This window comes from Moschus berezovskii, chromosome 4 (genome assembly GCF_049115385.1).
Source record: "Moschus berezovskii isolate FMDL1 chromosome 4, NW_MosBer_1.0, whole genome shotgun sequence".
Taxonomy (NCBI): domain Eukaryota; kingdom Metazoa; phylum Chordata; class Mammalia; order Artiodactyla; family Moschidae; genus Moschus; species Moschus berezovskii.
In genome coordinates this window covers 43,469,688-43,496,547 of record NC_142463.1, presented here as the reverse complement: position 1 = coordinate 43,496,547, position 26,860 = coordinate 43,469,688, and the positions used below count along the sequence as shown (strand labels likewise).

At 39.5% G+C, this 26,860-nt stretch overlaps 1 protein-coding gene across 1 annotated transcript in view; it reads right to left on the bottom strand.

The window, feature by feature from the left end:
- IL23R (interleukin 23 receptor) overlaps window positions 1–26,860 on the bottom strand; it is a 71,924-nt gene that overhangs the window by 4,083 nt on the left and 40,981 nt on the right. Inside the window, exons 7-10 of the mRNA XM_055403587.2 lie at window positions 25,179–25,335; window positions 8,422–8,511; window positions 5,358–5,463; window positions 783–873 (exon numbers count right to left, since the gene is read on the bottom strand). Of these exons, the coding sequence (XP_055259562.2) occupies window positions 783–873; window positions 5,358–5,463; window positions 8,422–8,511; window positions 25,179–25,335 (444 nt within the window). The remainder of the gene's footprint in view (window positions 1–782; window positions 874–5,357; window positions 5,464–8,421; window positions 8,512–25,178; window positions 25,336–26,860) is intronic.

Here is a 26,860-nt window from a genome sequence, read left to right as displayed (position 1 = left end):
AGCAATTCCTTCCCATCTCTTAATATATTTCCTCTACACTCTTATCAGGTTTGGTCTCATTTCTTTCACTATACTATGTTGCTGCATTTCAATGCTTAGCTGATGTGTCTGTCCAATCAACTGAGTTTTGAGCCCCTTGACAGCCAGGCCAGAGAGCCAGAAATTATCAGAGCACACATAGCAGATTCTTTCCCCTCCTCCATAACCAGAGCTGCTCCTTCAAAACCTGCAAGATCCCCTGTTGCCTCAGGGTCTTCCCGGGACAACCTTCTATTCTTTGCTGAACTGGAGACCTGGCCTACCCCTGGTGACACCATCTGCCACAGTCTCCTCACATCCATCTTCTCAAATTCCACTGGGTCTCAGGAGCAAAGTAGTGTCTTCCTTGGGCTCCACCTGCTTCTCCAACTCATGTAAAACAGAAACCCCTTTGTGTCTCTGAGGCTCCTTCTATTGAGATTTTCTTCCCTGTCCCTTCGGTCTCTGGGGACACCTACTAATTGTTTGGCCACCAAGTGGCTCTGGCACCTGGCTTACAATCTTCTTCACTTTTCTCTTTTGAATAGCATTGCTTCTCCCATTTCTCTTTTCTTCCTTTAACCCATTCTTTCTTCTCTCTTAAGTATGATCTGAAATATGTAGTTTTATTTCTGCATATGTTTATACAGTTGTGCAAATATGCACACACATTTATTTATTTAAATGGAAATTCTACCTTAACTATTGGACTGTGCTCTTGGTCTCAGCTGCCATTTAGATTGTACTTAATGGTGTTTGGTTACCTGAAGTATTTTCACAACTTTACTGTTTTCCATATTAGGAATATCTTCATATAGCCATTTTGGTATTAGCAATAAGATTCTTCTTTTAATTCTAAAAAACAAAAAATGACATATTAAAATAAGTATCTTACTTGAGGACTGGTGTGGGCAATCATCTTGGAGATTAGGAAATAAACTAGAATAGAATGCATAATAAAAATTAAAATTTCCAATGCAGGAACTAAGATTTCCATCTCCTTAAAAGTTATGTGGGAAGTTGATTCAGTATCTTTTCAGATTTTCCTCTTCTCCATATTGCTCTGCCTCTAAGGAGTTGGAACATTCCAAAGCACTCACACTAGATTCAAGATAAGTGGGAGAACCACCCAGGAAGTGAAACTATACATGCGTTAAATATGGCAAACCATTATAAGTAGAGATGTTAGTGTGGAAAAGTTTGTAAAACTTAAGGGATAAGTGTAAAACTTTCCAAGGGGAGCATAACCATAAAGAAATATTAAAGAAGAGAATGTCATATAAGAAAACTATAATATTTGAGCTCTTCTAATTGTAATGATTCTAAATAAGGTAGAGAGAGTGGTAGCCACAAACTTTACTTATGTGGTCGGAGTAGGAGCCTGGAGAAGTTGTCTTGCACGGAGAGAACACCAGTTTTTACTTCAGTTGTGTACTTATTAAGGATCTCTGGGGTTGTGTGACAAAAAGAAGAGGGAGAAGCCATGAACACCCCACTTTTCCTCCGAAGCTACCGCTTGGCACTGCCACTGTGTTGAAAGCACTTTCTACATTTATGTAAACATTGATTTGAGCAAAGAGGTTGTCTCGGGAGCTTAGCTTGGGAGCTTAGAAGAGACTACAGTGAGCTCTCACACAGTATTACATGTTAACAATGCACCACACAGATCAGACTTGCTTATCTGCTTATGCAGCTTCTGTAAGAACTTCAACTACTTAACAATCGAAATGGCTGCACAGACTTTGCTAGCTCAACTTGACCCGAACTGTAGCGTAAAAGTAGTTTCTTTACATATATTTATACGATGTTTTATGGTTCAGTTTCTTTTACTATTTCATATTCCTTTAGCATACCTAAAATTAGAACAAATTGGTAAATACATGATACTGTAGAAAAGTTTTTGTACAGCATGCTGATACAGTGAGAAAAAAAGATTCATTCAGTATCACGGCAATCCAAGTCTATGCCCCAACCAGTAATACTGGAGAAGCTGAAGCTGAACGGTTTTATGCAGACCTACAACACCTTCTAGAACTAACACGCGAAAAAGATGTCCTTTTCATTATAGGGGACTGGAATGCAAAAGTAAAAAGTCAAGAAACACCTGGAGTAACAGGCAAATTTGGCCTTGGCACGGAATGAAGCAGGGCAAAGGCTAATAGCGTTCTGCCAAGAGAATGCACTGGTTATAGCAAACACCCTCTTCCAAAAACAAAAGAGAAGACTCTACACACGGACATCACCAGAGGGTCAACACCGAAATCAGATCAATTATATTCTTTGCCGCCAAAGATGGAGAAGCTGTATACAGTCAGCAAAAACAAGACCAGGAGCTGACTGTGGCTCAGATCATGAACTCCTTATTGCCAAATTCAGACTGAAATTGAAGAAAGTGGGGAAAACCACTAGAACATTCAGGTATGACCTAAATCAAATCCCTTATGACTATACAGTAGAAGTGAAAAATAGATTTAAGGGACTAGATCTGATAGACAGAGTGCCTGATGAACTATGGACGGAGATTCGTGACATTGTACAGGAGACAGGAATCAAGGCCATCCCCAAGAAAAAGAAATGCAAAAAAGTAAAATGGCTGTCTGAGGAGGCCTTACAAATAGCTGCAAAAAGAAGAGAAGTGAAAAGCAAAGAAGAAAAGGAAAGATATACCCATTTGAATGCAGAGTTCCAAAGAATAGGTAGGAGAGATAAGAAAGCCTTCCTTGGTGATCAATGCAAAGAAATAGAGGAAAACAAAAGCATGGGAAAGACTAGGGATCTCTTCAAGAAAATTAGAGATACGAAGGGAACATTTCATGCAAAGATGGGCTCGATAAAGGACAGAAATGGTATGGACCAAACAGAAGCAGAAGATATTAAGAAGAGGTGGCAAGAATACACAGAAGAACTGTACAAAAAAGATCTTCATGACCCAGATAATCATGATGGTGTGATCACTCACACTCACCTAGAGCCAGACATCCTGGAATGTGAAGTCAAGTGGGCCTTAGACAGCATCACTACGAACAAAGCTAGTGGAGGTGATGGAACTCCAGTTGAGCTATTTCAAATCCTAAAAGATAATGCTGTGAAAGTGCTTCACTCGATATGTCAGCAAATTTGGAAAACTCAGCAGTGGCCACCGGACTGGAAAAGGTCAGTTTTCATTCCAGTCCCAAAGAAAGGCAATGCCAAAGAATACTCAAACTACTGTACAATTGTACTCATCTCATTTACACTAGTAAAGTCATGCTCAAAATTCTCCAAGCCAGGCTTCAGCGATACATGAACCGTGAACTTCCAGATGTTCAAGCTGGTTTTAGAAAAGGCAGAGGAACCAGAGATCAAATTGCCAACATCTGCTGGATCATGGAGAAAGCAAGAAATTTCCAGAAAAACATCTATTTCTGCTTCATTGACTATGCCAAAGCCTTTGACTGTGTGGATCACAATAAACTATGGAAAATTCTTCAGGAGATGGGAATACCAGACCACCTGACCTGCCTCTTGAGAAACCTGCATGCAGGTCAGGAAGCAACAGTTAGAACTGGACATGGAACAACAGACTGGTTCCAAATAGGAAAAGGAGTACGTCAAGGCTGTATATTGTCACCCTGCTTATTTAACTTATATGCAGAGTACATCATGAGGAACGCTGGGCTCGAAGAAGCACAAGCTGGAATCAAGATTGCCAAGAGAAATATCAATAACCTCAGATATGCAGAGGACACCACCCTTATGGCAGAAAGTGAAGAAGAACTAAAGAGCTTCTTGATGAAAGTAAAAGTGGAGAGTGAAAAAGTGGGCTGAAAGCTCAACATTCAGAAAACTAAGATAATGGCATCCGTTCCCATCACTTCATGGCAGACAGATGGGGAAACAGTGGCTGACTTTATTTTGGGGGGCTCCAAAATCACTGCAGATGGTGATTGCAACCATGAAATTAAAGACACTTACTCCTTGGAAGGAAAGTTATGACCAACCTAGACAGCATATTAAAAAGCAGAGACATTTTTTGTCCACCAAGTCCGTCTAGTCAAGTTTATGGTTTTTCCAGTAGTCGTGTAGGGATATGAGAGTTGGACTATAAAGAAAGCTGAGCACCGAAGAATTGATGCTTTTGAACTGTGGTGTTGGAGAAGACGCTTGAGAGTCCCTTGGACTGCAAGGAGATCCAACCAGTCCATCTTAAAGAAAATCAGTCCTGGATGTTCATTGGAAGGACTGATATTGAAGCTGAAACTCCAATACTTTGGCCACCTGATGCAAAGAACTGGCTCATTTGAAAAGTCCCTGATACTGGGAAAGATCGAAGGCAGGAGGAGAAGGGGATGACAGAGAATGAGATGGTTGGATGGCATCACTGACTCAATGGACATGAGTTTGAGTAAACTCTGGGAGTTGGTGATGGACAGGGTGGCGTGGCGTGCTGCAGTCCATGGGTTTACAAAGAGTTGGACACGACTGAGCGACTGAACTGAACTGAACTGAACTGAAGGAGAATGGGCAATGGGGCTGCTAAAACACTAACACAATTGGTATCAAAGTGATGAATTCAGACACTGCCACACTTCAGACTCATTCAGGGGATTATCTGGGGAGAACTTGAAGCAGGTTACAGCTTAACTACTGTGAAGAATCCAGGCACAGTAGACAGCCTTGCGGCACACTGAGAAGACTGCATAGGGAGAGAGAACATGGGCTGAGCTGTCAGCTGCCTTTGGGCTCCTGGTTTAGTGTTTGGTGACCTTGGTTTGAGCATTTACCGTCTCTACACTTCATCTAAATCATCTGTAAAATAGGTCACTCAGCTTTTCTGGCAGGGTCATTGCAAGGATTAAATGAATGACATTTGTCAAGAGTTTTTCATGGATAGATTCCCTGATGCTCAGTTGGTAAAGAATCCACCTGCAATGTAGGAGACCCCTGTCTGATTCCTGCTTGGGGAAGATCCCCTGGAGAAGGGATAGGCTACCCACTCCAGTATTCTCAGGCTTCTTTTGTGGCTCAGCTGGTAAAGAACCTGCCTGCAATGCTGAAGACCTGTGTTTGATCCCTGGGTTGGGAAGATCCCCTGAAGAAGGGAAAGGCTACCCACTCCAATATTCTGGCCTGGAGAATTCCATGGACTGTATAGTCCATGGGGTCTCAAAGAGTTGGACACAACTGAGCTACTTTCACTTGTTGGCATGGATGCATAATCATTAAATACTGTTCCTTTTGTTTTACCTTTCTCTCAGGAAAAGTGTTGATGAATTTTTAAAATAAATCACATAGTTGACTACATTTTGATGGTACAAATATATGGTCTAAATGAGAAAACAAATTCAACAAAAACCTACCCAGTTCGAAGCGATCTGTTAAATATCCCAATCAAAGATAGAACTGACAGCATAACAGCAAAGAAGACCATTCCCAATAAAAGTCCAATGTCTTGTTTTCTGTTGTCTGAAAGGAAAGTAAAATAATTTTAGCTATAATTTCCATCTTGGCTACCTGATGTGAAGAACTGACTCATTGGAAAAGACCCTGATGCTAGGAAAGATTGAAGGTAGGCAGAGAAGGGGGTGACAGAGGATAAGATGGTTGGATGGCATCATTGACTCAATGGACATGAGTTTGAGCAGACTCCTGGAGATGGTGAGGGATAGGGAGGCCTGGCATGCTGCAGTCCGTGAGGTCACAAAGAGTCAGGCATGACTGAACAACAACATGTGATACCAGAATCTCTGTTCTCTCTATTCTGCTCCAAGTGAAGGTCATTAATCTCAAAGGAAACAGGAAGAAGAAATAAAATTAACCTTTACCTTGGGCTGTAAAGTGACTGCCATTCCAAACTGCACAACAATATCTTTTGTTTGAGAAGATTGGGTTGCACGGATCTGAGATCAGTGGGTTTCTGGAATTGAGTCTCTGGCAAATGTGATCAGTGTTAGACATTTTTTATGAGCTTTGCTTGCATATTTTATATTAGAAAAAGTATAGTGATGAACCTCATTTGGTTTGTCTGACACAAGTGAGAATTCCCAATTGCTTGTGACAGAGGCTAAAGCTGGCCATAATCACAACTGAGGTTTATTTTTTTTTTTTGGTTTGTTTAACCTTTTGTACAAGACAGAAGTTATGTATGGTTTGTCACCATTCTTCAAAATTTACTGTTCATGAATTTCTTCCTGCTGAAAAAGGGCACTCTACTTAGAACAATACATAAGAGAGAAATTCAAATTGTCATTTATTTTGCACTGATATTTTATTTTAGAAACAATGCTTCTTTTGAATTTTGAAGTAGAATTAATCACCTGAAATCTTTAAATAAATAATATATTCAACATGGGTTACCTGCCAGGCTCATCACATTTTCTCCCTGCTGCTGCTGCTGCTAAGTTGCTTCAGTCGTGTCCAACCCTGTGAGACCCCTTAGACGACAGCCTACCAGGCCCCCCCATCCCTGGGATTCTCCAGGGAAGAACACTGGAGTGGGTTGCCATTTCCTTCTCCAATGCATGAAAGTGAAAAGTGAAAGTGAAGTCACTCAGTCACGTCCGACTTTTAGCGACCCCATGGTCTGCAGCCTACCAGCCTCCTCTGTCCATGTGATTTTCCAGGCAAGAGTACTGGTGTGGGTTGCCACTGCCTTCTCCGCATTTTCTCCCTAGTACATGAAAAGCTCTATTTTCTGTTTTCAAATGTAGACTGTAATTGAGACATGATTTGTCACATGGGAGTTGTATCTAAGCCATGCTGTGTATTGTCTCCTTCCATCCTCCTTCCTCCCTTTGACAAATGTTTATCAGATACTTACTATGTGACAGGCACTGAATTGGCCCTAGCCTAGTTATTTCCCAGCTGCACCTAACACACACTTGGGGGTCTCCAGGCTGTCCAGCCCCTCTCCTAAAGCCAGCTGGTGGGCTGGGGTCAATGTGGCTTAGTTCACTCCTAGTCCCTGTGGGGTATGGAGTTAGTGTTTTTCTAGGACTAAAATACTATTACTGAGAATTTCAAGCCGCTAATGGGAGGACTGACTGCCAGACATTAGAGCCTGAAAGATGATGTAGAGTCCCTAAGTTAACATGGGATCCAGTAAAGGGATGTGAGGAGTAGAGCAGAGTGGCTAGAAGTACAAGCTGAGATACCTGGGTTCCAGTTAGATACTGCCATTTATCAGCTCTGTAACCTCAGAGCATAATAATGAACTTGCCCAAGCTCAAGTTTTCTCTTCTGTAAAATGATATCTACCTTTAGAGCAAGCCTCCACAGTTCCCACGGCAATATCAAGGCGCTGGTCTGTGTAGGCATCTATAATTAGGGATCTTTACTTAACCTAAGCACTCAGCTCATAATTGATTCACATAATACAAAATTTAGAGTACCCTTACATTGCTTCATCTTTATATCGCTTACTGCCACCTTACTTTTCTTTTTTTGTTTGTTGTCTACCTCCCCCAACACACATTCATCTATCTAGAAAAGAAACTTCATGAAGATAGGAACTTTGTTCGTTTTTTTCACTGCTGATTCCCCAGTACTCAAAATAGTGACTGGCACATAGAATATGTGCCTGGCAACACAGAATATTGTTTTAATAAATAAACAAAAGTCCAAAGAACATCAATCAGTTCAGTTCAGTCGCTCAGTCCTGTCCGACTCTTTGTGACCCCATGAATCACAGCACTCCAGGCCTCGCTGTCCATCAACAACTCCCGGAGTTCACTCAAACACATGTCCATCGAGTTGGTGATGCCATCCAGCCATCTCATTCTCTGAACATCAATATCACCTGCAAAAGTTTTTATACTATTCCTGCCAGATTTCTATGCAAGGCCATAAATGCTACACAACCTGATCTCATATCTTTTTATACCTAAAACATTTTGGCATGCTTATCAATGGAAAATACCTAGCCATACTAACAAATAAAATGGGAGCTGGTTTGTGTAAGAGAAGGAGCACAATAGACTTCAGGATTTGAAAAATTGGATTTGAATTTTAGTCCAAACAAGTTCCTCAATGTCTCTGAGTTCCAATTTTCCCATCTGTAAAACAGACTCATAACACTTACCTCAAGAAGTTATTTGGATGATTGAAAAAGATGAAGTACATGAAACTTTTAGCACAAGGTAAACATTTAAATAATGATATTTTTAGGAAGAATTTTTGAGGTCTTGAGCCCCAGCACCAATTGAAATGAACACATTTCTAACCCAGAGCAAAAGCTGGCAGAATCTACTCAAAACACTCCTTAAATTCAATTTTAAGCAGATTTTTGTTGGTTATTTTCCTATGTAAGTCATGTGGCATATCTTACTATCAAGAACTTATGCCTAACATGTGATTTTTCAGTACGGAGCATTCAAATGAATGATTGCTAAGACTATTCAACAAATCTAAGCAGTATTTTCTTACCAGAAGTAAGGTGTTTTTTAAAGATGGAAGCAATTAGAAGTCCAGAATTCTGAGTATCATGTTGGAATGATTTCACTGTGACCTGAGGAACTTAAAAAGAAAATAGTGTAAACTTTTCATTTTTTGCACTCAGGTTACCCAGTTTCCTAAGAGAGTTTCTTTACTTGTTTGGAGATGAATAAAGTAAACCACGGACTTTAACAGAATGGAAAGAAGGAGGAAAAGCCTTTTAGTATGTGTGTCTTTTCTTCTTTTTATTAAATTGGATAAATCCCAAAGGAGGAAACATTCAAAGGACGATAAAAACTACCTATAGTTTGCAAGACTTCAAGATGTGTCCACTAATTTCATGAGACTTCTAGGCAACAAATACCAAGGAGCTTTATTTCATTCACTGAGCCAGAAGAACACACACAACTGGTCTCTACTTGATTCCTTCCAATAGGTGACGCAATAAGGTTTAGGTTTCCTTAAGCACCTCCAAGATGTGACACTTTTGCCTTTGCATAATCTTCAGTATGCTGTTGGCGAACAGCATCTTGGCTCCATATAAGAAGCCCAGTTTTGATTAGCACACACTTTGAAGTTATTACATAAGGGTGGAATGCCATTAATGACTTCCCTCTGCTCCTTCTCTGCTGGCAAGGATCCTGGCCAGCCCTGTCTACTCATAAAGACTCTCAGAACACTGCTAATGAAAGCTTCTGACCAGGGTGGGGTCATCTAGCTTCCTTGATAGCAAAGTCATTTTCAGTCTGAACTCAAGAGTCCTGGAGCTTCCTCACCCACCTCCTCCCTCCTGATAATTAAAGGCTTCCAGAGGGGATTTCAAGGACATGATTCTCCCAGTTGATGGAAGATGTTCCTGAAAGTGGTTCTAAACTCTGGATTCCCAAGAGGGCCTTAAACCCTATTTATTCAGTCATTCTGATTTTAGTGTTCAAATTCTTCTTTTAAAAGAATTACAGTGGGCATCAGGGAGAGATTACAACTTGAGATGTCCTTAACTGCTGCAGGGATATCACAGGCTTTTATAATAAGCTATGTGTCTGGGGCAACTCTTTTTGACAAAAATATCACAGAGTTCCAATAAAAAAAGATCCCTATGGGTCTTTGGAAATGATTATGAAAGGCTGATCTGGTTGCAAACATAGGCTCAACTGAAGAGGAGTTTTCTAAGAACCATGGGTAGGGAATTTTAGGAGATGAAAACATCAGAAAAGCCAAAAATTCTTTCTTGTGTTTTTAGCTCGCTTCTCCACAGCAAGAGGGAAATGTTTCACTCTGAACTGTGCATGCTGCATGCTCAGTCGCTTCCATCGTGTCTGACTCTGTGCAACCCTATGGACTGTAGTCCGCCAGACTCCTCTGTCCATGGGATTCTCCAGGCAAGAATACTGGAGTAGATTGACGTGTCCTCCTCCAGGTGATCTTCCCAATCCAGGGATCGAACTATCGTATTGTTATGTCTCCTGCATCGGCAGGTGGGTTCTTTACCACTAGTGCCACTTGGGAAGCCCTACTCTGAATTGTGACAAATCAGAAACTCTTTCTGGCTCCTTGGTGCTTCTGTAAATCTCTTTTTTCCCCTAAGTGTGTGGTTCCATCACCAGTGGCCAACAGCCAAGATTATTCATCTAATTTTAAGAAAAATACTACGTTTAAATGTAATACAGCTTTCAGTTTGGCAGAATCATAGGTTTATAGCATATGCGGCTGGATTATTTTGTTCTCGCTTTTATTATTTTTGAATTAGCATTTTATTTAAAAATAATATATAGTGTTGCTAGCTTTTAAACACAGGTTAATATAACTCTGTTGCATAAATTACAGGTGGCTATTTGGCAATGAAACATCAATTAATAATTTGCATCACATAAAAATAATTTTCATATCTGACTAAGATTTTATTAGCCTTAATAGAGAAGAAACATAATTTTCCTTTAGAGTTTTTGTTATCATAATTTCAAATTGACCAGGTTAGAGTAAAGAAGTCATTTAAAAAATGTGCTTAATTATGAGAAGGTAATTTCATAAAGAGTCATGTATCTGAAGTAAGACAATATTTAAGCAAAATTTTCGAAGAAATCAAGTCAATGATAAAATTTTTAAGCATGGGACTAAAATGAAGCCATGTAGACTATATTCTTCACAGCATACTGCCACCAAGTGGCTAGGTCATTTCTTTTTAAACCACACTTAATATTTTTCATTATAAAACAATAACTGTAAAAAGAGAAAATAATTTTAAAAGAAAAATAAAAGGGAAGGAAAAAAAAGCCCTAACCCCATTCCCTTAATCCACCTTCCATGACTAAAAACATTGTTTATATCAACTCTAATGATCAGTGTATTGCCTAAAACGCTAGAAAAGAATCTCACAGTATTTTTGTTATTTGTTTAATGTCTATGGTATTGTCTATAAAGAGACAATTCTGTCTCTGCAGCAGAATATTAAATTATGCTTACTACTCTCATAGCACATATTTGAGTATACTCAGAAACCCCAAATCATCTCTGATTTGGTAAAAATTTTTATATAATTTATACACACTGACATTGGACACTAGAGTTACTCTTAACAGAAGGGAATGTGTTTATAGGGAGTTGAGAATTTTTTTTTTTTTTTAAAAAGATGTAGTTTCTTATTCTTGGACAAAACTAGAAGCATAACTGCATTCCTTGGCCCATTGAATACCAGCTTAATTTAATCAGATCTACTCAAAAGGAATTAACTTTTGCAATAATATATTCCATCTGTGTCTTACAGATAATGTCAAACCAGTCTCCTCAGCCTTTTCCTCCACGTCTACCATGGGGCAAAATGTGTTTTGTTAGTCTTTTAAAGTGATGATTTATTGAGTACTAATTACGTTCCAGATTATGCACTAGACTTTACATGCTTTCTCTCATTTAATCCTTACAACAACCCAATCAGGTAGATAATACTGTTGTCCTCGTTTAAAGATGAGGCAACAAAGGCATAATAAGGATAAATGACATGTCCAAAGTCACCTAGGCAGAGATCTAAGAGTAAAAATTCCTACCTGGTTCTGGCATGTGATTTATGCTGGTCGCTGGCCCCATTAATTAACAATCTCACTTTCTATCTGGATGGCTGCAGGTGGGGCAGCTCAGCCAGCCCAGCAAGCAGAGCTCCCCTGCTGAGATTTAGCCATTGTCTCTGGGGGCTGGCCAGTGTGTTAGAGCTGCCTGGCCTTGTAGGGCTCAGGACCCACCTCAATGGCCTATGGTTGGACTAACCCACTGAGCACTGATTCTTAGACTCTTCCAGCCTAGAGTTATTTTCTTCTGAACACCTACTATTTTATACAAGCTATGGTGGCTCAGACAGTAAAGAATCTGCCTGCATTGCAGGAGACCCAGGTTCAATTCCTGAGTCAGGAAGATCCCCTGGAGAAGGAATGGCCTCCAGTATTCTTCCCTAGAGAATTCCATGGACTGGGGAGCCTGGAGGCGTACAGTCCACGTGGTTGCAAAGAGTCAGACACGACTGAAACAAGTAACACACACAAATTCTAACTACAGGATGCTTGAAAAACATAGAAGAGTATGAAAGAGAAAATACAATTTGGTATTTGTTCAAAAACTAGAAACAATCATTTTTTTAATATTTGTTAACAGTCTTTGGTGTATGTCTATGCCCTAGTGGAGATTATGCTCTTTACTAAATGTTGTGTCTGGGTTTTTTAATTCAATACTACATCATAAACATTTAAAAGTTTTATTAAAACTTGTTCACAATCATCATACTACTGGCAATTAAATATTTCATCATGTTTGTACTGTGTTTATTCTATCCCTCTCCCATTGAGAAACTGTATAGCTTGGTGATTTCAAATAACAGCTTTGGATTTAGATGAAACTGTTCAAATCCTGGCTCCATCACCTGGAGTTGTCTGGCCCTGGGCAAATTACTTAACTGCTTTGTGACTCAGTTTCTTCATTTGTCAAATTGTATAATAATAATAATGCTTCATTGTGAGGTTTGATGAGATAGTTCATACAAAGTGCTTAGTACCATGGCTTATACAAATTAAAAGCTTAGTAAGCATTAGCTATTGCTATTATTGGACTTTTAGAGTGTTTCCAAATTCTTATTTAAGCTTTTAAATAAATTTTGTGCATCAGACTTCTTTTCATATCTCTACTTATTTCCTAAGGCTAGATTTCTATAAGTGGATTGTTAGGCCAAAGGGCGTAGATATTTTTAAGGCACCTTTTTTTTGGTCCTTGCCAGTTTTGGTGTTAGAGCCACACTAACCAAGACCTGTGTCTTAAAGCTTTGACCAGAGCTGACACAGGGCCCTTTCTAGACCTTTCCTTCCAAAGTTTCTAGGTATTTTAGAAAGAGAAGTCATACTAAAGGTGTGTTTTTCAAGTTAGTCAAGGTTTTTTTCCCGTCTTGTTTTTCTTAAAACATAAGCATCTCCTTTTGATTTCTTTTTTTTTTTTTTATTCTCTGTATTCTAATAATCTCAACTGTTTCACAACATTTACATGCTATCTTCCTAGGCCAGTTTAGTTTTATGGTTGGAATTCAACATTTGGGCCAAGGGTAAAGATTTGACTATAGTCCATGTCAGATGGCAAAGCAAAAGACAGTAGGCAGAACTATCAAATAGTCACCAGAAGCCCTGGGCAGAGAAAAGGATACGTCAGAATAAACTCTTTACCACACCTTGAAAAACAAGTCGAACAATGAATCATTTCATGAGTTACCATGTCATCCTCGTATATTAAGGATAGGAGGTCATGCCTAGACATATTCAAGGGATTATCTTCATGCTTATATTCCTTACAGTTGAGGGAGAAGAAGGTAAGAAATCTGGGTATGGCAGTCGTATCATTAAAGAGAAAGAATAAGAGAAGGAGAAGGTAAACGGCAGCCACCTAGACATTTTCTTGAGTGATATGGATCTCACAGAGGTGAGGATCTGATATCAAAGTGTAGCAAGCTCCATGCACAAGCATGAGCAGCTTCCAATTTTCAGTTCTTCAAAGGTGCAGCCTGGCTATCAAGCCCAGCATGGACCTGTTCCTTAGTAACAGTCTAGTGGACATTTGCCATTTTTCAGTTGCCCAGCTGCAGGACCTACTTCTTTGTGGGCATCCTAGAGGAGGTAGGAGGCAGGTAGGGTTTCCCACTGTGGTGGCCTCAATGGAACAGAGAAACCCTCTCCCTACCCCATTCCACCCCCTCCCCAGCCAGCAAGTAGCTGCAAGCAGATGACCTAAGCCTCACTCATCAGATACCCTTCTCCCCCACTCACACATGGCTCCAGGAAATCACTTAGAATCCAATATAGATGCAGCAGCTATATCCAGAGTCTGGTAACAGCAGCACCAGTGGAGTGTCTGGGGCACAGGGAAGCAGTGGCAGTGAGCACAGTGCCAGATGCAGAGTCCTCACAAGAGTCTTCCCCAGCTGAGATTTTGGCTGTGCTTCTGGCTGCCCCCATCCCTTGGATCCTATCTGTGACCATTTTACCAGCCTTTCTATTAGTTTCCAGCTGTTGTTCCAATAATTAATTTATTTTTTGCTTCAGAAAACCAGATTTTATTTATTTTGCTTACACCCAATCAGAATAAAAAATTCTGTAGTGGGTAAACATTGCAATTTTTGGTAGTGGGTGGTTAGCTGAGGAGACATGGTAAGACAAATATTGACCCCACAAAGATGTTCATGCTCTAATCCCTGGAATTTGTGGATAAATTACTTTATATGGCAAAAGGGATTTGAGATGGGGAGATTATCCTATATTATAGGAGATTATCCTATATTCAGGAGTGAAATTTCAAGGGTCTTTATAAGGAGACAGGAGGGTCAGAGTCCGAGAAAGAGATTGGCAGATGCTATGCTTCTGATTTTGAAGATGAAAAATGGGGCTGCAAGCCAAGAAATGTAGACAGCCTCTAGAATCTGAAAGCTGTACTGAAACTGACTCTGAGAGCCTTCAGAAGGAGCATAGTCCTGCCAATACCTTGGTTTTGGTGCTGCTGCTGCTGCTAAGTCACTTCAATCGTGTCCGACTCTGTGCGACCCCACAGACGGCAGCCCACCAGGCTCCCCTGTCCCTGGGATTCTCCAGGCAAGAACACTGGAGTGGGTTGCCATTTCCTTCTCCAATTCATGAAAGTGAAAAGTGAAAGTGAAGTTGCTCAGTCGTGTCCGACTCCCTGCGACCCCATGGACTACAGCCCACCAGGCTCCTCCGTCCACGGGATTCTCCAGGCAAGAACACTGGAGTGGGTTGCCATTTCCTTCTCCAGTGCATGAAAGTGAAAAGTGAAAGTGAAGTCGCTCAGTCGTGTCCGACTCCCTGCGACCCCATGGACTACAGCCCACCAGGCTCCTCCGTCCACGGGATTCTCCAGGCAAGAACACTGGAGTGGGCTGCCAGTGCCTCCTCCATGGTTTTGGTGCGGTACTGCTTATTTTGGATTGCTCACCTCCAGAACTACTAGAAAATTTGCATTGTTTTAAGTTACTGAATTTATTCTAACTTTTAATAATAAAAGTGATAGGAAACCAACACAGGAGATTCTGACTTCCTCATGGAAAAGCATGATCTTTATTCTCTATTATTTGATTGCAGACCTCAGAGAGATTGTGAAACTCTTATGAATTGTTCTTTATTCTACAAAACCTGGTGGTTTACTAGGGACAGGACCCAAAGAAGATTAAATAAATCCAGATGAAGGATCTAAAATCATCAGTATTTCAAAGAACATTGTATATATACGTTTAACCCAGTTTAGTAACCACAAACCTACAAATTTATAATCCATCTTAATATGAATGAATCAGAAACCTCTTAATTACAAATAACAGAAAGTACACTCTGTGTGCCACTTCTAATTTGCATTTTATTTATTATCACCTATATTTGGTTCCATTGACATAACATTTGTTTTTTCTTTTTGAGCCACTAAAATCCTGAAAAATTAATGAGAATCTTTGAGTCACTGGTAATACAACCAGTGGTATTTTGTGAGAATAAAGTATAGTGTGGTTTAATATCTTGCTTATACTTGCCTTCCTCTGGAGAACCTCCAAAAAAAAGAAAAAAAAAGATTATTATTTCTCTGGGAAACTTTTCTACTGCAAGTTGTAATTCAAGCAAGTTAATTAGTCATTGCGAAATGTAACTGCCCTTCCCTCAGTCCTCTGACTTGCCATTAAAGGGATTAGAGGGCCTGTACCTTTTCTTCATGACAGAGGGATCTATATTACAACAGAACTGAAAAACATTCCTACCTAGAAGTCCTCTTCTCACATTTTTTCACATCGGTAGGAGTGAAATTAGGAAAATCACGTTCATATTTTCAGTGTTGGTTTTCTGTGCCAACAAACTATCTTTTCCCTTTTGGTGCTATTTCTGCCCTGCTTAATGACTCCAGGAATTGTTGCAGTGACTATCCAGGTTGATGGTCTAAAAGCTCCAGTTTCAGCAGCCCTTGGAAGTTTTCAGTGCCTCTGCTGAAACCTCACATCCAGAGACAGAGAGGGTCTAGGCCGAGGGGGTAATTTGGAACGTGATGGTTCACTGGAGCCATGGTCCTGTATCCTATGCTTTTTGAGATCCTGGGGTACTCAGGGACTGAGGAAGTGGAGGGCAGGAGGAAGAGGAGGCAGAGGTAGAACCAGATAATACTAGAGGAAATGGCCTGAGACTCTCATGTACCCACCCTTTTTTGATCCCCAAAACCATGTTACTAAGGCAATGGCTTGGGCAATCAGTTCTGACCCTTTTTATCCACACACTTCTCCCTCTTAAAGGGTGTGTCCAACCTCCAGAACACTGGTTTTTACACTGCAGAAATACCACTTGATAGATGCTGAGGAATTGTATTTTTAACTGGTACCCAAGCATTTCTAACGCAGATGATCCTCTGAGAAGCACTGCTTTCAGGACATTTTACTGAACCAAGTTCCAGCTGGAAAAACACACTGTGAATTTCCCTGTGGCGCCTTGTCTTGGGCAAGGTCACCTTTTCCACCTGTACTTGGTCCTTGTCTCTGAGTGCCCTATCCTATCCCAAGGTTCCTATGGTTTCATTCTCATCACTTTAACACAAACTTGTTTCCACATCTGGTATTCATGCCAAAGTGGAAACAGTTGATAGCATCTTATGGTTCCCTCTTCTCTCATGTATTTGCATTTCATAACAAACATTAAAGAATTAAAAGAAGCCCAGTTAGCATATTAGCTAATGTGTGGAGGAGGACTTGGTTAGGTGATCCAGAGGAGGCTGCCAAGGGACCCTCTGAGGTCTCTTAGGAAGCAGACCAGCAGAACTACAGGGTGAGTGCTGGAATCCTGCCGCCTGACTCATGCCCAGGTCTACCATTTACCAGCTTTATAATGTTCAGTAAACTGCTTAACCTCCCTGAGCCTCATTCTCCTCTGTACAATTGGAATAACAGTTCTATAGGGCTGCAGTAATGAATAAAATTCTTATCACAGTGCCCAACACATAATAAGCATCCAATAAATGTTAGCTGAAGTCACCCGGATTCAGCCACTGAATTAGCCTCTTGTTATTATACCAGGATAGAAACATACTAGTCTCTAATGCAGAGAAATTTGTCCCATTAAGTCGAAAGTATATTCTGAGGTTGATTTATTTTTTCTTTTTTAATCCCCTCTTATCATTATCCATGGTTTTGCTTTCCTCAGTCTGTTACCCTGGTCAGCAAGATCCAAAACTATTAAGTGGAAATTTCCAGAAATAAAGAATTCTTAACTTTTAAACTGTGCACCATTCTGAGTAGTGTGATGAAATCTTGAATTGTCCAGCTCCATCCTACCCTGGATATGAATGATCCATGAATCGGGCTTGTCTGTCACTTAGCCACCTTGGTTATCAAGACAACTTTTCTGTATTATGGTGCTTAACTTCAGGTGACTCTTATCTGACACAATAAGGGCTCAAAGAATAAGCGTAGTGATGCTGGCAATTTGGATGTGCTGGTGAGAAGCTGTAAAGTGCTTCCTTTAAGTGAAAAGATGAAAGTTCTCAACTTATTAAGGAAAGAAAAATAATTCTATGCCAAGCTGTATGGTAAGAATAAATCTTCTGTCCTTTAAATTATGAAGAAGTAAAAATAAATTTGTGCTAGTTTGGCTATCATACCTCAAACTGCAAAAGTTATAGCCAGAGTGCGTGATGAGTGCTTAGTTAAGATGCAAAAGGCATTAAATTTGCACAATAAGGTATTTGAAATTGAGAAAGAAACTACATTTACACAATGTATATTATGTGTATATTGCTATAGTTCTATTTTATTACTAGTTATTGTTGTTAATCTCTTGCTATGCCTAAATTAGATATTAAACTTTATGTTTTATTTACAGGAGAAAAACATAGTATAAATAAGGTTCAGCACTATCCGTGGATTCAGGCCTCCACTGGGGGTCTTGGAATATATTCTCCACCCATAACGGGGGGCAACTGTGTAAAGCTTTGTTTTCCATTGAAGTCTAAATACTCTAAGGACAAAAAGCAAGTGTGTCATTTAACCCTTATTATAATTTGGTTATATTATAAAATGATTTCATTTGGTTTCTTTTGGAGACCAGGTTTTTAAAAGCCAAGGAAAGGCAATATCCAGAGGGAAAGTGATACAGAAGAATGCTAGCGTCTGCAGGAAAAGCCATACCTACTTAACAATTTGTCCTGCAGGGCCATCTGCGCAAATTTTTGAAAATACGTTGTTACAAGGATGAATCTAATTCAGTTCAGTTCAGTTCAGTCACTCAGTCGTGTCCGACTCTTTGTGACCCCATGAATCACAGCACGCCAGGGCTCCCTGTCCATCACCAACTCCCGGAGTTCACTCAAACTCATGTCCATCGAGTCAGTGATGCCATCCAGCCATCTCATTCTCTATCGTCCCCTTCTCCTCCTGCCCCCAATCCCTCCCAGCATCAGAGTCTTTTCCAGTGAGTCAACTCGTTGCATGAGGTGGCCAAGTATTGGAGTTTCAGCTGTAGCATCAGTCCTTCAAATGAACATCAGGATTGATCTCCTTTAGAATGGACTGGTTGGATCTCCTTTCAGTCCAAGGGACTCTCAAGAGTCTTCTCCAACACCACAGTTCAAAAGCATCAATTCTTCAGCGATCAGCTTTCTTCACAGTCCAACTCTCACATCCATACATGACCACTAGAAAAACCATAGCCTTGACTAGACGGACCTTGGTTGGCAAAATAACGTCTCTGCTTTTTGATATGCTCTCCAGGTTGGTCATAACTTTCCTTCCAAGGAGTAAGCGTCTTTTAATATCATGGTTGTTATAAGTATCCGCAGTGATTTTGGAGCCCGAAAAAATAAAGTCTGACACTGTTTCCACTGTTTCCCCATCTATTTCCCATGAAGTGATGGGACCAGATGCCATGATCTTTGTTTTCTGAATGTTGAGCTTTAAGCCAACTTTTTCACTCTCCTCTTTCACTTTCATCAAGAGGCTTTTGAGTTCCTCTTCACTTTCTGCCATAAGGGTGGTGTCCTCTGCATATCTGAGGTTACTGATATTTCTCCCGGCAATCTTGATTCCAGCTTGTGCTTCTTCGAGCCCAGCGTTCCTCATGATGTACTCTGCATATAAGTTAAATAAGCAGGGTGACAATATACAGACTTGACGTACTCCTTTTCCTATTTGGAACCAGTCTGTTGTTCCATGTCCAGTTCTAACTGTTGCTTCCTGACCTGCATACAGGTTTCTCAAGAGGCAGGGCAGGTGGTCTGGTATTCCATCTCTTTCAGAATGTTCCACAGTTTATTCTGATCCACACATTCAAAGGCTTTGGCATAGTCAATGAAGCAGAAATAGATGTTTTTCTGGAACTCTCTTTCTTTCTCCATGATCAAGCAGATGTTGGAAATTTGACCTCTGGTTCCTCTGCCTTTTCTAAAATCAGCTTGAACATCTGGAAGTTCACGGTTCACATATTGCTGAAGTCTGGCTTGGAGAATTTTGAGCATGACTTTACTAGCATGAGAGATGAGTGCAATTGTGTGGTAGTTTGAGCATTCTTTGGCATTGCCTTTCTTTGGAATTGGAATGAAAACTGACCTTTTCCAATCCTGTGGCCAATGCTGAGTTTTCCAAATTTGCTGGCATATTGAGTGCAGCACTTTCACAGCATCATCTTTCAGGAATTGAAATAGCTCAACTGGAATTCCATCACCTCCACTAGCTTTGTTCATAGTGATGCTTGCTAAGGCCCTCTTGACTTCATATTCCAAGATGTCTGGCTCTAGGTAAGTGATCACACCATCATTATTATCTTGGTCGTGAAGATCTTTTTTGTACAGTTCTTCTGTGTATTCTTGCCACCTCTTCTTAATATCTTCTGCTTCTGTTAGGTCTGTACCATTTCTGTCAACTCAGATGACCATTATATCCACTACTGTGGGCAGGAATCCCTTAGAAGAAATGGAGTAGCCATAATGGTCAACAAAAGAGTCCGAAATGCAATACTTGGATGCAGTCTCAAAAATGACAGAATGATCTCTGTTCGTTTCCATGGCAAACCATTCAATTTTACAGTAATCCAAGCCTATGCCCCAACCAGTAACACTGAAGAAGCCGAAGTTGAATGGTTCTATGAAGACCTACAAGACCTTTTAGAACTAACACCCAAAAAAGATGTCCTTTTCATTATAGGGGACTGGAATGCAAAAGTAAGAAGTCAAGAAACACCTGGAGTAACAGGCAAATTTGGCCTTGGAGCATAGAATGAAGCAGGGTAAAGGCTAATAGAGTTTTGCCAAGAGAACACACTGGTCATAGCAAACACCCTCTTTCAACAACACAAAAGAAGACTCTACACATGGACATCACCAGATGGTCAACACCGAAATCAGATTGATTATATTCTTTGCAGCCAAAGATAGAGAAGCTCTATACAGTTAGCAAAAACAAGACCAGGAGCTGACTGTGGCTCAGATCATGAACTCCTTATTGTCAAATTCAGAATTAAATTGAAGAAAGTAGGGAAAACCACTAGACCATTCAGATATGACCTAAATCAAATCCCTTATGATTATACAGTGGAAGTGAGAAATAGATTTAAGGGACTAGATCTGATAGAGTGCCTGCTGAACTATGGACGGCGGTTCATGACATTGTACAGGAGACAGGGACCAAGACCATTCCCATGGAAAAGAAATGCAAAAAAGCAAAATGGCTGTCTGAGGAGGCCTTACAAATAGCTGTGAAAAGAAGAGAAGCGAAAAGCAAAGGAGAAAAGGAAAGATATAAGCGTCTGAATGCAGAGTTCCAAAGAATAGCAAGGAGAGATAAGAAAGCCTTCCTCAGCGATCAATGCAAAGAAATAGAGGAAAACAACAGAATAGGAAAGACAAAAGATCTCTTCAAGAAAATTAGAGATACCAAGGGAACATTTCATGCAAAGATGAATCTATTTAGTGGTACACAAATAAGAATTTTGGAGCACAGAAACAGGAAATTCCTGCATGAAGGGAGGGTTACCGCCTGGGCTGTGTTTCTTCATACTTGATCGTAGCCAAAAGGCCAAAAAGCGATGTTTCTTCATAAATAAATAAATTACCAGGAAAGTTTGGCCCCAAACCCCACTACTAAGCAAGTTAATTAAAGTATTACAGAAACTATCTTTTAATTTTTTCCATTATGAAGCAAGTCAAACTTCAGTGGTGAGGTTTGATTCTTACTGCTTTGATTTATATGTTTGTTTATAATGCTGTGTGCTTTTGGTTAGACTTTTGCTTTGTCTGTCTTCTCTAGGATTAAAGGATCTTTGTCTCCTTCACTGACTGAAGTTATGCAAGTACCTAGCAAGTGCCTGATATGCAGTATAGGATAAATGAACATTTCATGCACAACTTAAATGAATGACTGTTTTCATGGATACCTTTTAAAAAAAGAAATTGACATTAAAGATTTACTGAAAAGCAATTTGGCAACTTGCATTAAGCATCTTAAAATATGCTCAACTCTTGATCCAATAAGACCTAAAGGCAGAAGGAGAATTTATATACAAATCTATTCAAATAAGTTTATTGATAATGGAAAAATACAATAACCTAGATATTGTTTAAATAAAGAAATGATTAAATTATATTACATCCATAAACTGAAGTGTACCCATTAAATAGGTTTTTAAACTCAACAAGGTAGATTAAGTAAGAAAATCAGGATATAAAACAGTACTTATACCACAGCACCAACAATTTAAAAAATATGTATACAGGAAAAAACTAGTATTAAATCTATTAAAATGTAAACAATACTTATTTCTAGGTTGCATATTACAACAGATTTGCATTGCTTCTACAAATAGAAAAAAGAGATAATTTTTCAAAATGATTTTATGCTAGCACTTTCTCTAACACATTTTTCCTGTATCTTCTTTAATGTGTCTTAGAAAGGAATTTGTACCAAGAAAACAGTTTACGGTTCCTCTTAGCTAACATGTTAGTCCTGGGTAGATGCTAGTTTTCAGAGATATTTAATTTCAGCTGGCATTTTTGGCTCTTGAGTGATTATTTTTCCCTTAGGAAACAAAGACTTTAAATTTAGAATTGTAGGGTAGCTGTGACATCCCCATTCCTTCTGTGTATAGCTTACAACCTTTACTTTTAAAGGAGAACATCTGTGGTTTGTGGTCCTATACAGTCGTTCGTTGGTATCCGTGAAGGATTAGTTCCAGGACCCTCTTTGGATACCAAACTCGGAGGAAGCTTGAGTCCCTTAACTAAAATGGAGTTTGTTTTTGCCCTTAACCCATGCACATCCTTCCATATACTTTAATTCATCTCTGCTGCTGCTGCTGCTAAGTCACTTCAGTCGTGTCCGACTCTGTGTGACCCCATAGACGGAAGCCCACCAGGCTCCCCCGTCCCTGGGATTCTCCAGGCAAGAACACTGGAGTGGGTTGCCATTTCCTTCTCCAATGTGTGGAAGTGGAAAGTGAAAAGTGAAAGTGAAGTCGCTCAGTCGTGTCCGACCCTTAGCGACCCCACGGACTGCAGCCTACCAGGCTCCTCCATCCATGGGATTTTCTAGGCAATAGTACTGGAGTGGCTTGCCATTGCCTTCTCCGTAATTCATCTCTAGAGTATTTAAAATACTCAATACAATAAAATGCTATGTAAATAGTTGGAAATACAATGTGAACGCTATGGAAGTAGTTGCTGCTGTTGTTGTTCAGTTGCTCAGTCATTGGGACCCCATGGACTGCAACACGCCAGGCTTCCCTGTCCTTCACCATCTCCCGGAGTTTACTCAAACTCATGTCCACTGAGTTGGTGATCCCCTTCTCCTCCTGCCTTCAATCTTTCCCAGCATTAGAGTCTTTTCTAAGGAGTCAGCTCTTTGCATCAGATGGTCAAAATATTGGAGCTTCGGCATCAGTCCTTCCAATGAATATTCAGGATTGATTGCCTTTAGGATATCGATGGCTCCTTGCAGTCCAAGGGACTCTCAAGGGTCTTCTCCAACGCCGCAGTTCAAAAGCATCAGTTCTTCAGCATTCAGTCTTCCTTATGGCCCAAGTCTCACATCCATATGTGACTGCTGGAAAAACCATAGCCTTGACTATACGGACCTTTGTTGGCAGAGTAATGTCTCTACTTTTTAATATGCTGTCTAGATTTTTCATTCCTTTCTTCCAAGGAAGTAGTTGCTGCTGCTGCTGCTGAAGTAATTGCTGGTGTGAGGCAAATTGGTTTTGCTTTTCAAATTTTCTGGGATTTTTTTCCGAAATATTTTCTACCCTTCGTTGGTTAAATCCATGAATGTGAAGCCCATGAATGTGAAGAGCTGACTGTACTTGTAGGATATTTCTGTAAGTTGTTACACTTGGAGGTACAATTGATCCTTAACACAGGGGTTAGGGTGCTGACCCTCCACACAGCCAGAACTCCTCGTATAATTTATAGTTGACCCTCTATATTTTTGGTTCAACTGTATCCTATTCTGCAGTGTGAGTCAATCCACCACAGATTGTGTAGAGCTGTATTATTTATTGAAAAATATCTATGTATAATTGAATCCACACAGTTCTAACCCATGTTGTTAAAGAGTCAACTGTAATTGGTTAAAGAAATCAATGAGATTGCTGAGGGCTGGTGGTAAGAAAACTTGTGTTCTGCTTTAACTGCTCTTTACTCACTAGCAAGGAAACAAATCATGCTTCAGTTTCCTCATTTGTAAAATGATGCCAATTATACTATCAAATTTGTCTGATGTAAAGGTCAAACACACTTATGTATACTATAATAAATGATAAGAAAATGTTAATTATCAATTTGAATAATCTTGCTAAGCAATTCTAGATTTCATTAAAATAATTGGATTATCTACTAAATTCCGACTGTTCTAAATGGCATCAAAAGTCCTAAGAATTTTAACAATATCAATTTAAGTTGGAATACCTTAAATTAAAAACTTACTTAAAAAAAAAGAGAGAGAGAACTGATAACCCGTATTGCAAATGATTCCCTTAATAATATGTTTCTAAGATTTTGACATAGAGGGCACCAAAGAAACTTTTTAACCTTATATTTGGCTCTATGGCTCCCTCTACTTACTTGGTGGCCATTAATATTTACAATGTATGTCAAAGTGCTTTGAAAACAAAATAATTCCAAGATGTTATATTATGTAAGAATGACATTAACAATGCTGTGATTACAATTAAGTCCTTCCGTTCTGAAAAGAGCATTTTAAATCTAGTGTGTAAGCTACCCACAGTACAGAGACATCTTCAAGATAAAGACTGGGACCAGCATGGAGTATTATGACAATTACAATAGGTTCATTTTATTATTTACTTACAATTAAAAATAAAATCTTAGCCAAATAGACTTTATTTCTTAATATTTTTTGTTTTTTGGTTGTGCTTGCAGCTTGTGGGATCTTAGTTTCCCAACCAGGTGAATTTATGCCCTTGGCAATGAAAGAGCAGAGTCCTAGCCACTGGACTGAAAGGGAATTCCCTGGCTAAGCTTTTACAGAATAATGTTTAAATGACTAGAAAATTAACATAATAATATTAAGAGCAGGAAAATATCAAAAAATAAACAATAGCTCAGCTAGGTTATACTGAGAATTTAAAAATCCCATGTTGAAGTGTTTTAATTTTTTATGTTTGCTTTGCATATAGTAAGTAATCAATCTTTATTGAATAATTTTGTGTCTCCTAAGGAGAATATATTTTATCAGAATGGCCTAAATAGTGTACTGTAACTCTTACTAAACTCTTTTTTAAAACAAGGGCTAGGGGGATTCTATGCCTGACAATTACCCGGGATATTTGTGACGAATGCTGGCTATTGACAACCCCCATCCCCTCTACCTCAGATCATGGACTCAGACACTCTGGGAGCAGCAATAGTGAGCATGCATACTAAACAAGCACCCCCAGCTGGTTGTTATATCTTGAAATATTTGAGAACCATTATATAAATTGTAGTCAGCCTTAACAAAATCAAAGCAAAATAGCAATTTAAATGTTATCATCTGCCATAGTAGGTTTTGGTAATGGGCAGGGAAGCCTGGTGTGCTGCAGTCCATGGGGTTGCAAACAGCTGGACACGACTGAGCGACTGAACTTAACTGACCTGCCTTAGAATAGTTTTGTCGATTTTGATAGAAATCAGGGAGAAAAAAAAGATAAACTTAGAAGAGAGAAAAAAGTCAAAAGAAAAGCCAAAGAGATTAAATATAGAAATACACTCACCTACTACAGGAGTTGTATGAAAAAAGGGTGAACTCCAGGGCTGCCAGTACCTTTTACCTGTTTCTTGACATCTCACTTGAAATACATACGTAGCATTTGGCTGCAAGTAGAATTCTGACTGTTGCTCATATGTAAAATTGGTATCAAATTCTTTAACCTAAAATAGATGAATAACCAATGTGAAGTACCATAAAGAAATAATGCAGTAGGCTTTTAAAACAAACAATTATTAGCAGAAACATATGGGGCACATATTATGTTCCAGACCCTTCTCAACCCTGGGAAAACAGAATATTTTGTATAAAAGTTATAAATAATCAAATACATGTTATTTAACCTCAAAAGTCAAATACACATTGCTTAGTGTTTGACAACTCTCTCAAACTTTTAAATCTCAAGAAATTCCAACGTGTAATAGACTTGTAATTTTGACCCAGCTGATTTTAATAGGATAGGAGGAGGGGAGACCTGCTAGCTACTGTTTGAATTCAGTCCTTCTCCCTCCCCCATCTGTCTGTCTGTCCCTGTCTCTCTGCAGTTCGGTATTTAAATCAATAATTCTTTCTGAATGATGAAATAATTTTACTTGCTAATGATGACTTTTTAAAAAAAATTACCTACAGACTAAGCTGTTAAATTGGTGCTTATTGCAGATCTATGCCGGAGAAGGCAATGGCAAGCCACTCCAGTACTATTGCCTAGAAAATCCCATGGATGGAGGAGCCTGGTAGGCTGCAGTCAGTGGGGTCGCTAAGGGTCGGACACGACTGAGCGACTTCACTTTCACTTTTCACTTTCCACTTTCACACACTGGAGAAGGAAATGGCAACCCACTCCAGTGTTCTTGCCTGGAGAATCCCAGGGACAGGGGAGCCTGGTGGGCTTCCGTCTATGGGGTCACACAGAGTCGGACACGACTGAAGTGACTTAGCAGCAGCAGCAGCAGATCTATGCATTCTATAAGGATATATATGAAAACAAAACAAAACATTTAAGATTGTTGAACTGTGAAAATCCAATGGAAGATAAGCAAAAAAAAAAAAAAAAAATAGCTGAGGGATTAATTTAAAAGTCATGTTTCTGGGGCACTACAACCTGCCATAAAATACAATGAAAAAGGATCCCCAAACAAGCTGGTTCAGAAGGGGGAGAGAAACCAAGGTGCTTACACCGCATATTACTGTGTCGTAATCAGTGGATCTACTGAAAAAAAGCGAGGCACAATTGAAAGGTAAACATAAAAAAATTCTAGAAAAGCACTTATTTATTAACAGCAACTGGAAGAAAGCAGTGACCATGAAAGAGAAATTTAAAACTATTACGATTAAAACACAAACACACACATACACACACACACAAAACAGGGTATTCACATCATTTAGAGATTCTTCTGTTAAAGCCCACTCTTAATATGTCTTAAAACTTGCAATACATTTAAATTGTAAAAATTATATGAAGGTCTGTTTTGGGATATCATGTTCCCTGGAAGATATCATTCAGAGTTTCCATAAGCCACACTTTTACCCATGGATCTTGAAATTTTCTGCTCTTTCAAATTTGAGTGGAGGCTCCTGGATTCTCCTGAGATACAGGAGAGATTTTACTAGTGCCAAAAATTTAGCTTCCATATGCACTATTCTCCCATATGTCTCTTGCCATTATGTTTATAGATAAGTCCTCTT